We start from the raw sequence: 15153 nt of genomic DNA, 5'->3' as shown, positions 1-15153 counted from the left end.
TAAGCATATGCTTTTCTGAATCTTAATATTATGGTAGAATACTACATTTGATATAAATACTAAAGTTTTAAAAGTAAATGTACTAAATCATAGTTTTAAAATAAAGATTTTCTAGGCCAGGTGCAGTGTCTCACCCCTGTAATCCCAACACTTTGGGAGGCCAAGGCATGTGGATCACCTGAGGTCAGGAGTTTGAGACCAGTCTGGCCAACATGGCGAAACCCCGTCTCTACTAAAAATACACAAATTAGCTAGGCACAGTGGCACGCACCTGGAATCCCAGCTACTCAGGAGGCTGAAGCAGGAGAATCGCTTGAGCCCGGGAGGTGGAGGTTGCAGTGAGCCAAGATTGTGCCACTGCACTCCAGCCTGGGTGACAGAGTGAGACTCCATCTCCAAAAATAAAAATAAAAATAAAAAAACAAAGATTTTCTATTTAGAATTTCATAACTTACACTGTACCTTTTAATCAAAGTACAATATATATGCATATATTTTAAAATTAAGTATAACTTAGCTGTCTTGAAGATCTAAATATACCACAGAAAGTGCTGGGATTACAGGTATGAGCCACTGCACCCAGGCCACCCCATATCTATTAACGTAAACCAATTCAAATCTTTCTTAGAAGTGGATAGGTTATAAAAAGAACTAAATACACATAAGTAATCCAAGACACTACAAATCACACTCAAACACATCTTTTTATTATATACTAAATTTAAAAATACAAATCTTATTAAAAATGCTTATCAAACATTGTATACATAAGTACTGTCAAATACTATTGGGTTATGACATTATGTACATTTGCTAATGTTAATTAGAAACAGAACAATGTAATATCACTTTGCTGACACTGAATTTCAGAAGTTAAGTGTTTTAAAATTTGGCAACTATGAAGTAGTGATCTGCACAGGAAGATGTTTGGAGAGGTAAAATAATAAGAAAACAAACGGAATAACGCAGATATTTCTGCAGTAAGTGTTAATGAGTAGATTTCTTCCTCATCCTCTTAACTCTTATTGTAACAGAAATTAAAGTGCACAAGACCACCAAGAATACTTGATTTGGTGTACCCTAAATATATACTACAGCCGGTTGTGCTGCCATATTGAGGGTTTTAATTCTTTGTACTGTTCCTGAGGTTTTGGAAGTTAATTTTGAATGTGGCTAAGGGAAGGGAGGCCAACACTTTCTAAATTGCACCAAATGGCCTTAAAGTGTAGAAATACCAAAGATAAAAATATTAATTTGGAAACAGATTCAAGGAAATAATCCCTGTCTACTTTGCCCTAGGAATAAAATTAGAATAGGACACAGTTTTACCTCTGGAAAATGCTTACTAAAATCTGTTTCAAAAGACCAGACATGTACAGCAAGCACAATACTGTCAGTTATTGTTCACCACTTATATACTGCATCATAAATACCAGGTATAAATACCTGCCTCTAAAGGGCCACTAGAAATACAGGTAGAAGCATGTGATCACTTTACGCAAATTTTACTCATTAGGTATAATTTGTAAAAATAGGTCACCGCCCCACCATACAATCAAGGAAGAGGAAAAGAAAAGTTGCTATTCTACAAAAGTGCTCCTTTTAGCTTTCAAACCCAATAGCTTAATTTTGGGTAAAACAAGATTGTAAGGTACGGCCATCAGTTCTAAATAAGCTGATGATGCCATATATACATCCTCATATATATACATATATATATACACTCATATATATATGTTTAAATTTCAGTTCTGATTTAACACTAATGTACTAGTACAAACCATTTATAGGAAACATTTTATAGACCTTATTTACAAACACACAATGAATGACAAAGATATGGAAAATTTTTTAAATTGCAGATAAATGTAGTCATAGTTTACTAAAGATAAAACAAATTTGCATAACTTTTTTAAAAACCAAAGAAAAATCTTTAGAAAGAAACCCCTACCATATACAGTATATCTATTGGTCATCAGACCTAAGAGGCAAATCAACGTAAGGATCATGATAAAATTTTTATTACTGTTTCTTTTAATAACATATCAATGAGATCTACTTAGAGTACTACCTACAAATACACATTCTCTCATGATTCAGTGAGAATATTAAGTTATTGAATACATTTTTTTTACTCTCATGGCACATTACATTTGGTAACACTAATAAGGTAAATTTAGATAACACTTAAATCATGATTATGAATGTTTAATTGAATATTTTCCTTTCTGTAGCTGTGAAATGTAAAGCTTAGATTTGCTTCCATCAGGTCTCTTAAACCAAACTTCATCATGGTTAATTGTTGTAATTACAGCACTAAAAAGAAAAAAAGAAAAGAATGAATGAATGAATTACAATATGTCTCCTCAATTCATTTTAGATTATTACCTATATAAAACCAAAATAAACTGGCCTACAACAGTAGACTCTGGTGTATAATTGTCGTTTACCAGAATGCTGCGTATCAGCAGTGCATGCTGCCAAAAATATCACATTCAGCAATACTTAGTAGATCATCCTTTTCTTAATAGAGTTGGTAAAATTTACTATTAGTACTATTAAAAGCACGTTCTTCCTACTCCATCCCCACCCCACCTCTTAAAAAAACAAAACAAAACTGGAGTTAAAAGCACTACTTATCTGGTATCATACTTGTAACTCATGTCAGCCCCGGCTTCAGAAAATCTTTCAAATACTAATCTCTAATTCCCAATGTCAAACCATCTACAGTACTTTTATACCAGTTTTTTTTTTTTCACTACTAATCTTTACAAAAAAAGATCTACTTCTTGAAATAGATGTGTATTTTATTCTTTTTTTAATTATTTATTTATTTTTTATTTATTTTGAGATAGAGTCTCACTCTGTCGCCCAGACTGGAGTGCAGTGGCGCAATCTCAGCTCACTGCAACCTCCACCTCCCAGGTTCAAGTGATTCTCCTGCCTCAACCTCCCAAGTAGCTGGGACTACAGGCACATGCCATCATGCCCAGCTAATTTTTGTATTTTTAATACAGATGGGGTTTCACAATACTGGCCAGGCTGGTCTTGAACTCCCGACCTCGTGATCCACCTTCCTCGGCTTCCCAAAGTGTTGGGATTACAGGTGTGAGCCACTGCACCCGGCCTAATTATTTATTTTTTAAAGAGTGAATAGGAATTTTTTGTTTGTTTGTTTTTTGAGACTGGGTCTCTCTGTCACCCAGGTTGAAATGCCACAATCAGGGTTTAACCTCCCGGGCTCAAGTGATCTCACCTCAGCCTGAGTAGTTGGGACTAAGGGTACCTGCCACCACACCCGAATGATTTTTTTACTTTATAGAGATGGAGTTCTCTACAAAAAGACCAGCTAGGGCTGGTCTCAAACACCTTGGCTCAAGTGATTCTCCTGCCTTGGCCTTCCCAAGTAATGGAATTACTACAGGAAAGAGCTATTGTACCTGGCCTCATCTCTTTTTAAACAACTTTTATGCTAAGTAGTGGTAAAATATCTCAAAAACAATAAAATAAATAGAAGAATCCAGGAGTATCATATATAAACTAGTAGTTAGTTCAATGAGCTTCTATGAGAAAAGCTATTATACACAATGTCCTAAAAATTTAAAGACAAAATTATAATCTTACAATTAAAACCACTGTATTTGGAAAATGCGTACTGTAGACTAAACTCAAGTTGTATTATTTACCACTGATACCTACAAAACCATATTTTGTTACCACAGAAGGTACTACTCTGAGAATTATATCCTATATCACTGGAGAATGAAAGATGATGAACATTAATATTTTCAAAAGGTCACAACCAGATAAAATTAGAAGGCTATATAAACAGTTTTATAAACTTTATTTAAGCCTAGACATACTATTAGGACTTTTAAAAGGCAGTTTTCAAGTTACACTTCATTGTTGTTGTTATTGTTAGAGAGACAAGGTCTCACTCTGTTGCCCAGCCTGGAGTACAGTGGTGTGGTGAAATGAGGCCAAGAGCCTCAAACTCTTGGGCTCAAGCGATCCTCCTGCACAAGCAGCTAGGACTATAAGCACACACTGCCATATCTGGCTAATTTTTTTTAAATTTTGTAGAAACAGGGTCTTGCCAAGTTGTCCAAGCTAGTCTTGAACTCCTGGCTTCATGTAATCCTCCTGCCTCGTCTTCCCAAACTGCTAGGATTATAGGTGTGAGCCACAGCACCCAGCCCTAGGTTATACTTTAATTACTATTAATCTTAAGGGTTTTATTAATTTTCCATTTATTTCCTATTGATACAAATTCTTTTTATCTAAAATACTCTAACACATCCAAAAAAGTTAAAGATTACTAGTTCCACCAAAAATTCATAATAGTCTGGTTTAAGGGTCATTATAGCACAATCCTAACAATTCATCTACTAGAAGAATTAAGAAACAGGATCAGCTACCTGGCTAAATAATTTCAACATTTCCCCTTGCATTAAAGTTTGTGTTCATAAACTTAATATGAAGTCTGGTTCATACACATTAACACTGCAGTACACACATGTAATCAAGCCATATGTCAAGTGAAAAAAAAAGGATCCACAAGCAACTAATGATATAGGTACACTATGGAGGCAGGAAATATTTCATTGACAACAATGTTGTAAATGACAATACTGAGCAACACTGAAATAATAAAGGCTTTTTTACCTTGTAGGACATTCATCTTTTTTATCTATACATATTGTTTGTCCACGTATATACCATTCACCATCATAATACAGTCTTCCCTCCTCAGATCTAGCACTGTGCAGATGTTTTTCCAGTTTCACAGGTGCTAAAGGGATCAGTTCAAAAACCGTTATATTAATAAAACACTGTCAGAAGAACAAAGGGTCTGAATATTAAGAATTAATATCAATCCATGCATATGTAAAAAAGGACTAAAAATATTTCTTAAATAACAAACCTAAAATGTAATAAAAAGATTTATTCCTTATATTCTTTTACATAATCATTAAGTTTTTAATATAACTACTAAACAAAGCTAAACAATGAACAATAAATCATCAATTGATTAATCAAGTACCAGAAGGGGAGGCAGGTATGTCATCAATTATTAGTGCTAATTTTAAGTAGTATATAAAATATAAATTGCCATATTTCAATTGAAAATTATACTTATTCTTTACCCTGCAGGCATCTGATATATCAAAAGAAGCAGAGTTTAATACATGTTCCAAGTGTTCCCCAGGCTTTTAATTCTAAAAAGGAAATATCCTAAGTACAACTTCTATTTTTAAATTCCAGAAATCATCTGGCATTAGTCAGATAACTCACACAGGAAAAATCATCTTTTTTATGGAAATACAGTGTCAAAAGCATACCATGAAGTCATTCAAATGTTAGCTCCTGAGAGGGCTTCCTAACTACTCTACCCACTCCTCAGCTAATTGTTATCTCAACTGCACAGTTCTTTTAGAGTAATTACTATAATCTGTAACTATTTTCTTAACTGTTTATCTACATATATATGATTCCACCTCCCCTAAAGAGGCTTCAGGAGGTTCATCTTTTTTTTTTTTTTTTACCATTGTATCCTCAGGGCTTAAAATACCATCTGGTATATTCTTTCATTTAACAAATGTTGTCTGAACACTTCCTATACACAAGGAAGTATGCTGGGGAAAAAGCCGTGACCAAAAGAGATATGGTTCTAGCCTTTGTGGAGCTTACAATCCAGTTAGGAGATAGACAAAATTAAAAAGTACAAATTGAGGCCAGACACAGTGGCTCACGCCTGTAATCCCAGCACTTTGGGAGGCCAAGGTGAGTGGATCACGAGGTCAGCAGATCAAGATCCTCCTGGCTAACACGGTGAAACCCCGTCTCTACTAAAAATACAAAAAATTAGCCAAGAGAGGTGGCGGGCGCCTGTAGTCCCAGCTACTCAGGAGGCTGAGGTAGGAGAATGGCGGGAACCCGGGAGGCGGAGCTTGCAGTAAGCCAAGACCGGGCGACCGCACTCCAGCATGGGCGACAGAGCGAGACTCCGTCTCAAAAAAAAAAAAAAAGGACAAATTGAGTGAAGTGCTGTAAGTAAAACTAATAGGATACAATGCTGAAGATAACAAGAGTGGGAGGGAGACACACTCAACTATGATAATGAGATTCTCAAAAGGAATCTATTACCCAAAAATGTTAAGAACCACTGCTCTACAGGTCTAGGCAGCTGCTCTGGCAGTTAATTCCCCAGGGCAAATACTGCTGCAATGTCCTCACATAATACAAAGTTTAAAGGAATCACTGGGTTAAAAATAAAATGGAATTTTTTTTTTTCTTAGAGATGGAATCTTGCTCTGTTGCCCAGTGTAGTGGTGTGATCATGGCTCACTGGAGCCTCGACCTCCAGGGCTCAAGTGATCCTCCCACTTCAGCCTCCCAAGTAGCTGAGACTACAAGTACACACTGCCAAGCCTGGCTAATTTTTGTATTTTTTGTAGAGATAGGGTCTCATCATCTTGCCCAGGCAGGTCTCAAAACTCCTGGGCTCAAGTGATCCTTCTGCCTTGGCCTCCCAAAGTGCTGGGATCACACTAGGCATGAGCCACCATGCCCAGCCTAAAACAGAAATTGGTCTCTTACAGATGACTTAAGCTGTTTAAATGTGACTAGAAATTCCTTTCCTAAGTATTTCAAATATGTTTTTCTTTTTAATCTAGCTTCATTGTCCTTAGAAGGATTAGGAAATCTCACCTATAGTGAAAGAAGGCAGAAATGGAGAAACTTATCCTAAACACTAACGTCAATCACATTTTGGCAGTGATTTTAGACTTAAAAAAAAAAAAAAAATCAAGGAAGTGTAACTTGATATGAATTTTACTAAGGCATATCAGAATGTGTAAATGTCAGCATTCTGATCTCTCTCCTCAGAAAATGCACATGCAGAGTTTTGCACATAATTTCAGAGGATTCACAGAATCTCTGAAGCCAACCCACAAATTCCAAATACTTCCGCTACAGAATGACAGAGCCCATAAAAAACACCACATAAATACTTTTTGAGTTACTGATCCAGTATTAGCAATAAGAATGTAGCTAAACACTGAAAGAATTATACCACATTCAGAAATTTTGAAACTTTTACATGAAACAATGACTCCAGAAGAATTCCTCATAATTTCAGGTACGGTGTTCACTGATGAAATAAAACCACTGATGGGAGAGTTCTTTAGTATGTAGATGATTTAACAACCTTGATTCAACAAGTCTCCAAAGAGAGTATTTCTCAACTCAGATTAAATGACTTACGTTCCGTTTTCACTCTGTGTGGCCCCAATGTAGCCATTGCCTTAATGAAAAAAAAAAAAAGGAAGAAAGAAGTCTGAGTTCAGACTGAAAATATATTTTGGTGTCTATTTAATATATACAATACTACTGATTAACTCCAGAACAAAGACAGCAAAGTATAACCATTAGCTGCTCTAATAAATTTTTAATGTCTAAGACCATAAAGAATATGAGGGATAACAATTTCTCCTAGAGATGTTTTTAATATCTGAAATAATGTCTAACTCTCAACTAAGAAATTTACAAAAATGAAAAACTATAATATGGAAAACAAGCCTCCACTTTTAGGCAAGAACAGAAAAGACTATAATTCTTGAATGTTTAATGATAGGATGCAAGACACATAAGGGTTCAAATGTTCTTTTGTTCAACAAATATTTATCAAGTGTTTTCTATAAGCCAGAACCAGCTAAAGGACTAGGCACAGATGGTGATGTTATTCTTTTTGGGCAAACTAAATAAATGTTTTTTGGACTTTTTCATAAATTATTAGTTATATTATAACAGAAAAAATACAAACTGCTGACTCTAACCCTTAAAATATCCTTGTAGTTCACTGTTATCTGTAATAGTATTAAATTGCCTTAGAAAAATGTTGCAAAAGCAAAGCATATTTACAATAATCATATTTTGATGTACTAATAAAAAAAATAGAATCTTAAAAAGACTATGAAAATATACTTGTGTTCCACTGCTCTTTAATCATACCTTCCTAATTGTTGTCCAGTCTTCAAGAATATCAAGATCTTGTAGCATATAAACTATATAGGGACGTTGAATAGTCAAGGTCAATTTAGCTGTAAGAATAACACACTTTGAATTATATTTCCAAAGTACTATGTTTCAGCAAATGGAACAATGATTTATGGGCATAATGCTTTGGCATCCTAAATTCTAACTTCAAATTATTCTTCAAACCACTTAGTACCAGCATAAATACAGTCTAGTACTTCTGATGTCATAACTACATGCCCTTAATTCCATGATATCATTGATTGTAATATATATCACTAACCTAATCACTGGTTTTTAAGGTGGAGAGGAAAAGATGGGGGTAGAGGGATAGTATCATAGGGAATGCCAAAACTGAATATACATATTAATTTATACTCCAATTTCGGAAACATTTAAAAATGTTTTTAAAAAGTACACGAAGCTAGGCGCGGTGGCTCATGCCTGTAATCCTAGCACTTTGGAAGGCCAATGCGGGCTTGGGCCCAGGAGTTTAAGACCAGTTTGGGCAATATGGCAAAACCCCATCTCTACAAAAAATACAAAAATTAGCCAGGCGGAGTGGCACGCGCCTGTAGTCCCAGCTACTCAGGAGGCTAAGGTGGGAGGAGCACCTGAGCCTGAGAGGTTGAAGCTAAGGTGAGCCATGATTGTGCCACTGCACTCCAGCCTGGGTGGCACAGTGAGACCCTGTCTCAAAAAGACAAAAAAGTACACGAGAATTAAACAATCATACCGTATATTAAGTGGCTATTTCACATCAAAGCCCTTGGTGAACAACAAGTCACATTAATTTTCAAAGTTGAGATCATGACTGAATTTCTTGTCCTCTCCCACCTCCCTTGACTTAAAGTATATACTATATCTTCTGTCTTCAGTCATTTTATAAATAAATCATCTTTTGCTTATTACAGGATCATGCAAATAAAGTCAATGTTTACAAATAAAAGTTATAAAGGCATGCACAATGGAAAAACATACATCAAGAAAAAAAGAAACAGAAAATTTGGAAAAGGATATCTGAAACAACAACTGGCTTCTTTTTGTCAGGACTGAAAGGATCCTTCCTCTTTTTTCTTGACTGAAGCTCATCATTCCACAGCTCTGGCAGGTAAATAAAGATTAAGTATTAGTGGGTTTCTGGTGAACGAAGGAGAAAAAAAGACTATAATTTTACGGTGGCTATTTAGTCACATGTAAAAATGTACAAAACTTCATTGGCAGTTGGGTATATATACATTAAGCTGTACATAATTTCATGAGCGCTACGTGTTTAAGTTTTCCTCTGCCTTTATTAAAGCAAAAATCAATTTGGCACTTAATGACTAAGAACTGATTACCATACTGTCATGCACTTTGTAAAATTTGTATTACATGCATTGTCTCACCTAATCCTCAAAGCTACCACTGAGGTAGGTATTCTTATTGTTTTCCTTTTACAGGCAAGGAGATTGATTTAGAAAAGTGAAGTAACTGTCCATGGTCACCAGACTAGTAGGTGAGGGAGCACTGGCACTAGGCTCAGCTTATCTGACCCCCCATGCCTACCCCAAAGAGAAGTAAACTTTGTAACAGATAAAGTAATATATACTCAAGAACTGTAGGATAACCTACAGGATAGGTAGGATAGACCTTCCACTCAATGCAGAAAACCTTTCTGTAATACCCTGAAAAAGCCAAATTCACACTTGACTGATCTAATCATTAATAAGTTATTCCTTTTTCTGAAACAAAAATCTAACCCCCTATAACTTCTATCAGTTTGTCCTACCTTGTATGATGTCAAAAAGGTTTTCATTCCTTCTTCCACATGACAGTCTTTTAAGACTTTCAGGGGAAAATATATACTGCAGCTAACTTCCAATACTATTCTTTTTTTTGTTTTTTGGGAGAGTCTGGAGTGCAGTGGTGCCATCGTGGCTCACTGCAATCTCGAACTCCTGGGATCAAATGATGCTTCCACCTCAGTCTTCTGCATAGCTGGGACTACAGAGGTAGATGTGCAGCACCACATCCAGCCCTGACACTATTCTGCCAGTAGGTTCCTGTCATACTTCTGTTTCGTCCCTTGTCATGTGCTCCATTTTATACATCTTTCTAAAGTGTGAATTCAAATTACAATAACAATATAATCACCATCACATGAAATTCTTTAGAGCTCTTCCCCTTTTCTTCTTTCCTGGGACATTTCATTTACATAATATTAATATTAGAAGACTAAGATATGATGAGACACTACAGTAAACCAAAGGTTTGGTGCCACTCAAACATCACAATCATATCATTCTCCTCACCTGAGGTAATATCAATGCTGTGCCTATCCTCTTCAAGCCTTCTTATCTTCTCCTCTAGTTCACTCTGGACTGTATCATATAGCAACAGCTTTTCGCTCTGGGGAGAAAAACAGATTATACTTAAGTAGAAGGAAAAAACTTGGTGTATTTTAATTAAGAGTACCAAATAACTTAAAGCACTTTAATATATGATGCTTTTGTTTGCTTTTCCAATTCAATTAAAAAATTTAAAGAAGAAATGTCAAATACATGAAAGAAATAAAACTAGAAAACATAGAATCTATGCATAGATTTAACTACATGCAATTACATTCTGTATAAGAACATCTAAATTATGTGTAAGGTACATTTAGAGGTAAATATTTACTTTAAAAAAACTCACAGCAAACCCCTATGGCCCCTTTTAAATATAAGTAGGTCCCATCTGTCACCATAATGGAAAATTTATCCTATAAAGTATATAATTATAAAATGGATATTTTCTCAAAGGAGTAATAATTGGGTCATTATGCCTCACTAATATCTCAGCATCATATTAAAATAGGCAAAGAGAAAGATTTAAGTACAAATTTTATAATTATTTAAAATAATTCAATTAGAGTCTAAATTATAAAATTACAGACTAATCATATCCAAATCTCTCCACAAAATTATAGACAGATTGAATCGCTAAAATAGACAAGACTGGCAAATAGACTAGAACCCAGGTCTACTAGCTCTAGTCCATGTTTTTAATTATAGAATGCTGTAGCCCTAATTTAAAAAGCCATAAAATGTATGTAATATATAAAGATTACATAAAAAACCTATAGCCACATGTTTATCTCTAGTGAAGGATATCAGATGATTGGATATAGCTAGTGTGACTGTCTTGCAGAAGCTATTGGGATATAGTTGGATATGACTATATGTAGAAAACACAGGCCACACCCATGTAGGCTGTATTCCTGGTGTCAATCAGGAAGCCCTCTCCCTTGAGTTTGAAATTTAGAAACTAGACATGCTTGAAGGGTTTCCTGAGTGTCAGGGAAAAGATGGCTTGTATGAATTTGAGGCAAGCCAGGAGCTAAGGAGAAAGCAACGCTGAAAACTAAAACTAGATTTCACATCAAACATGGTTTCATTGCATGCTGTTCTCTGTACTTACTTCCTTCTGCTTGTTCCCTTGCCTTTGGTAAAGCCTTATGAAATATTCCAGCCTTATCTATATTGTGCTACAAGACTTGGAAAATATCAGAGAAAAAGGGAGTGCAATCCCCCTCCACAAGACCATGGTAGCAGCTATAAATAGATCCAATCTCCCCAACCAAAGATGACTCTTAATGCAGAGTTGGAGTGATAAGCCTTTTGCTTTTAAGAATATGAACATTTAATTGGTGTATTCTCTTTTCTTCCTATTGACAAATTAGGCCAAGTAGAAATTCTTTTAAAAATCCACTAATCATTCTTTATTATTTTTTAAAAAGCCACAATGAAACTGAAATGTTTGAAGCATTGAAAGCATCTCTAAACATACCAGAAGTATACTTTAAAGCAGAACTGCCATGAATCCATTCTCATTCTTATTTCTCTTTCTTTTTCTTGGAAAGTTTTCTCCAGCTTCTCAAGACCCTCAAAAAGCTCCCCTGAAGGGAAAATGAAGCCCTAATAGAACAGCTAGAAGATACCAAGAAAAGAAGGGGGCAAACTCTCTTGCTTTGGTGACTGTGGAGGTTTTTTAATATATATACGCTTTAAGTTCTAGGGTACATGTGCACAACGTACAGCTTTGTTACATATGTATACATGTGCCTTGTTGGTGTGCTGTACCCATTAACTCGTCATTTACATTAGGTATTTCTCCTAATGCTATCCTTCCCCCATCCCCCCACTCCACGACAGGCCCAGTGTGTGATGTTCTCCACCCTGTGTCCAAGTGTTCTCATTGTTCAATTCCCACCTATGAGTGAGAACATGCAGTGTTTGGTCTTCTGTCCTTGTGATAGTTTGCTCAGAACGATGGTTTCTAGCTTCATCCATGTCCCTACAAAGGACATGAACTCATTCTTTTTTATGGCTGTATAGTATTCCATGGTGTATATGTGCCACATTTCGTTTTCTTAATCCAGTCTATCATTGATGGACATTTGGGTTAGTTCCAAGTCTTTGCTATTGTGAACAGTGCCGCAATAAACATACGTGTGCATGTGTCTTTATAGCAGCATGATTTATAATCCTTTGGGTATATACCCAGTAACGGGATGGCTGGGTCAAATGGTAATTCTAGTTCTAGATCCTTAAGGAATCGCCACACTGTGTTCCACAATGGTTGAACTAGTTTACATTCCCACCAACAGTGTAAAAGTGTTCCTATTTCTCCACATCCTCTCCAGCACCTGTTGTTTCCTGACTTTTTAATGATCGCCATTCCAACTGGTGTGAGACAGTATCTCACTGTGGTTTTGATTTGCATTTCTCTGATGGCCAGTGATGATGAGCACTTTTTCATGTGTCTGTTGACTGCAAAAATGTCTTCTTTTTAGAAGTGTCTGTTCATATCCTTTACCCACTTTTTGATGGGGTTGATTTTTTCTTGTAAATTTGTTTAAGTTCTTTGTAGATTCCGGATATTAGCCCTTTGTCAGATGGGTAGATTGCAAAAATTTTCTCCCATTCTGTAGGTTGCCTGTTCACTCTGACAGTAGTTTCTTTTGCTGTGCAGAAGCTCTTTAGTTTAATTAGATCCCATTTGTCAGTTTTGGCTTTTGTTGCCATTGCTTTTGACATTTTAGTAATGAAGTCCTTGCCCATGCCTATGTCCTGAATGGTATTTCCTAGGTTTTCTTCTAGGGTTTTTATGGTTTTAGGTCTTACCTTTAAGTCTTTAATCCATCTTGAGTTAATTTTTGTATAAGGTGTAAGGAAGGGATCCAGTTTCAGTTTTCCGCATATGGCTAGCCAGTTTTCCCAACACCATTTATTAAATAGGGAATCCTTTCCCCAGTGCTTGTTTTTGTCAGGTTTGTCAAAGATCAGATGATTGTAGATGTGTGGTATTATTTCCAAGGGCTCTATTCTGTTCCATTAGTCTATATCTCTGTTTTGGTACCAGTACCATGCTGTTTGGGTTACTGTAGCCTTGTAGTATAGTTTGAAGTCAGGTAGCATGATGCCTCCAGCTTTGTTCTTTTTGCTTAGGATTGTCTTGGCAATGCAGGCTCTTTTTTGGATCCATATGAACTTTAAAGTAGTTTTTTCCAATTCTGTGAAGAAAGTCATTGGTAGCTTGATGGGGATGACACTGAATCTATAAATTACCTTGGGCAGTATGGCCATTTTCACAATACTGATTCTTCCTATCCACAAGCATGGAATGTTCTTCCATTTGTTTGTGTCTTCTTTTATTTCGTTCAACAGTGAAGGTTTCTATGTTCAGTAGTTATTTTGGGTTTTTTTTTGTTGTTGTTGTTGTTGTTGTTTTCTGATAGGGAGTCTCCCTCTGTCTCCCAGGCTGGAGTGCAGTGGCACGATCCTGGCTTACTGCAAGCTCCGCCTCCTGGGTTCAGGTCATCTTCCTGCCTCAGCCTGCCCAGTAGCTGGACTACAGGCACCGGCCACCACACCCGGCTAATTTTTTGTATTTTTAGTAGAGACGGGGTTTCACCATGTTAGTCAGGATGGTCTCGATCTCCTGACCTCGTGATCCACCCACCTCAGCCTCCCAAAGTGCTGGGATTACAGGCGTGAGCCACAGTGCCCTGCAGTTATTTTGGTTTTTAAAAAAATTCTACTCGGCCGGGCGCGGTGGCTCGCACCTGTAATCCCAGCACTTTGGGAGGCCAAGGTGGGTGGATCACAAGGTCAGGAGACTGAGGCCATCCTGGCTAACACGGTGAAACTCCATCTCTACTAAAAATACAAAAAATTAACCAGGCGTGGTGGCGGGCGCCTGTAGTCCCAGCTACTTGGGAGGCTGAGGCAGGAGAATGGCATGAACCTGGGAGGCGGAGCTTGCAGTGAGCTGAGATCGCGCCACTGCACTCCAGCCTGGGAGACAGAGCAAGACTCCATCTCAAAAAAAAAAACAAAAACAAAACAAAACAAAAAAAAAACTACTACTCATAAGTATAGGTTTAGTTTCAAGATCCCACATCCCTCTAGTCTCCACATCTAGACTTACTGATCCTACTCACTAATAACCCCTTTCCCAGGCTGACACTGATGCTGCTTCTCATCAGGAGACCTTCAAAGAGCCCCAGGAAACTGGCCCCAGGCTTCCATTATTGTACCCACCTCACACGGACTTGTATTCAGAACTAACTCCTCTTTGGCAGTTCCCTGATTTACATGCATCACAATTCTCAACTTCTATCAGGACTGCAGCCCTGGAAGATTTTCATGGGCTAATATTATCAGAGACTGACACATTAAAAAGCTACAATAGTTTTTTTTGTTGTTTTTTTTTTTTTAAGCATACTGCATTGGAATAAAAAAATGCAGAATAGAATTTTAAAACTCAGAAACAGACCCTGGCTATGGAGAAATGACAAAGGTGACTTTTCAAATCATCTGGAAATCTGATATCAATAAATGACAATAGAAAAAAGAGTTTAGGCCAGCCACGGTGGCTCACGCCTGTAATCCTAGCACTTTGGGAGGCTGCGGCAGGCAGATTACTTGAGGTCAGGAGTTCAAAACCAGCCTGGCCAACATGGTGAAACCTCGTTGTCTCTACCAGAAATACAAAAACATTATCCGGACACGGTGGTAGACACCTGTAACCCCAGCTACTCAGGAGGCTGAGGCACTAGAATCGCTTGAGCCCAGAAGGCAGAGGTTGCAG

General features: G+C 36.9%; 1 protein-coding gene across 2 annotated transcripts in view; it reads right to left on the bottom strand.

Annotated features, from left to right (window-relative positions):
* Positions 1 to 685: 685 nt before the first annotated feature.
* BRMS1L (BRMS1 like transcriptional repressor) overlaps positions 686 to 15153 on the bottom strand; it is a 48179-nt gene continuing 33711 nt past the window's right edge. For both annotated transcript variants that reach the window (XM_007986499.3, XM_007986500.3), the window contains 6 exons: positions 10332 to 10428; positions 9058 to 9141; positions 8014 to 8078; positions 7267 to 7306; positions 4666 to 4792; positions 686 to 2316 (listed from right to left, as the gene is read on the bottom strand). In XM_007986499.3, coding sequence (XP_007984690.1) covers positions 2199 to 2316; positions 4666 to 4792; positions 7267 to 7306; positions 8014 to 8078; positions 9058 to 9141; positions 10332 to 10428 — 531 coding nt within the window. In that variant the 3' untranslated portion in view covers positions 686 to 2198. The remainder of the gene's footprint in view (positions 2317 to 4665; positions 4793 to 7266; positions 7307 to 8013; positions 8079 to 9057; positions 9142 to 10331; positions 10429 to 15153) is intronic.

Source organism: Chlorocebus sabaeus, chromosome 24 (genome assembly GCF_047675955.1).
Source record: "Chlorocebus sabaeus isolate Y175 chromosome 24, mChlSab1.0.hap1, whole genome shotgun sequence".
Lineage (NCBI taxonomy): Eukaryota > Metazoa > Chordata > Mammalia > Primates > Cercopithecidae > Chlorocebus > Chlorocebus sabaeus.
This window is presented reverse-complemented; position numbering and strand designations above follow the sequence as displayed.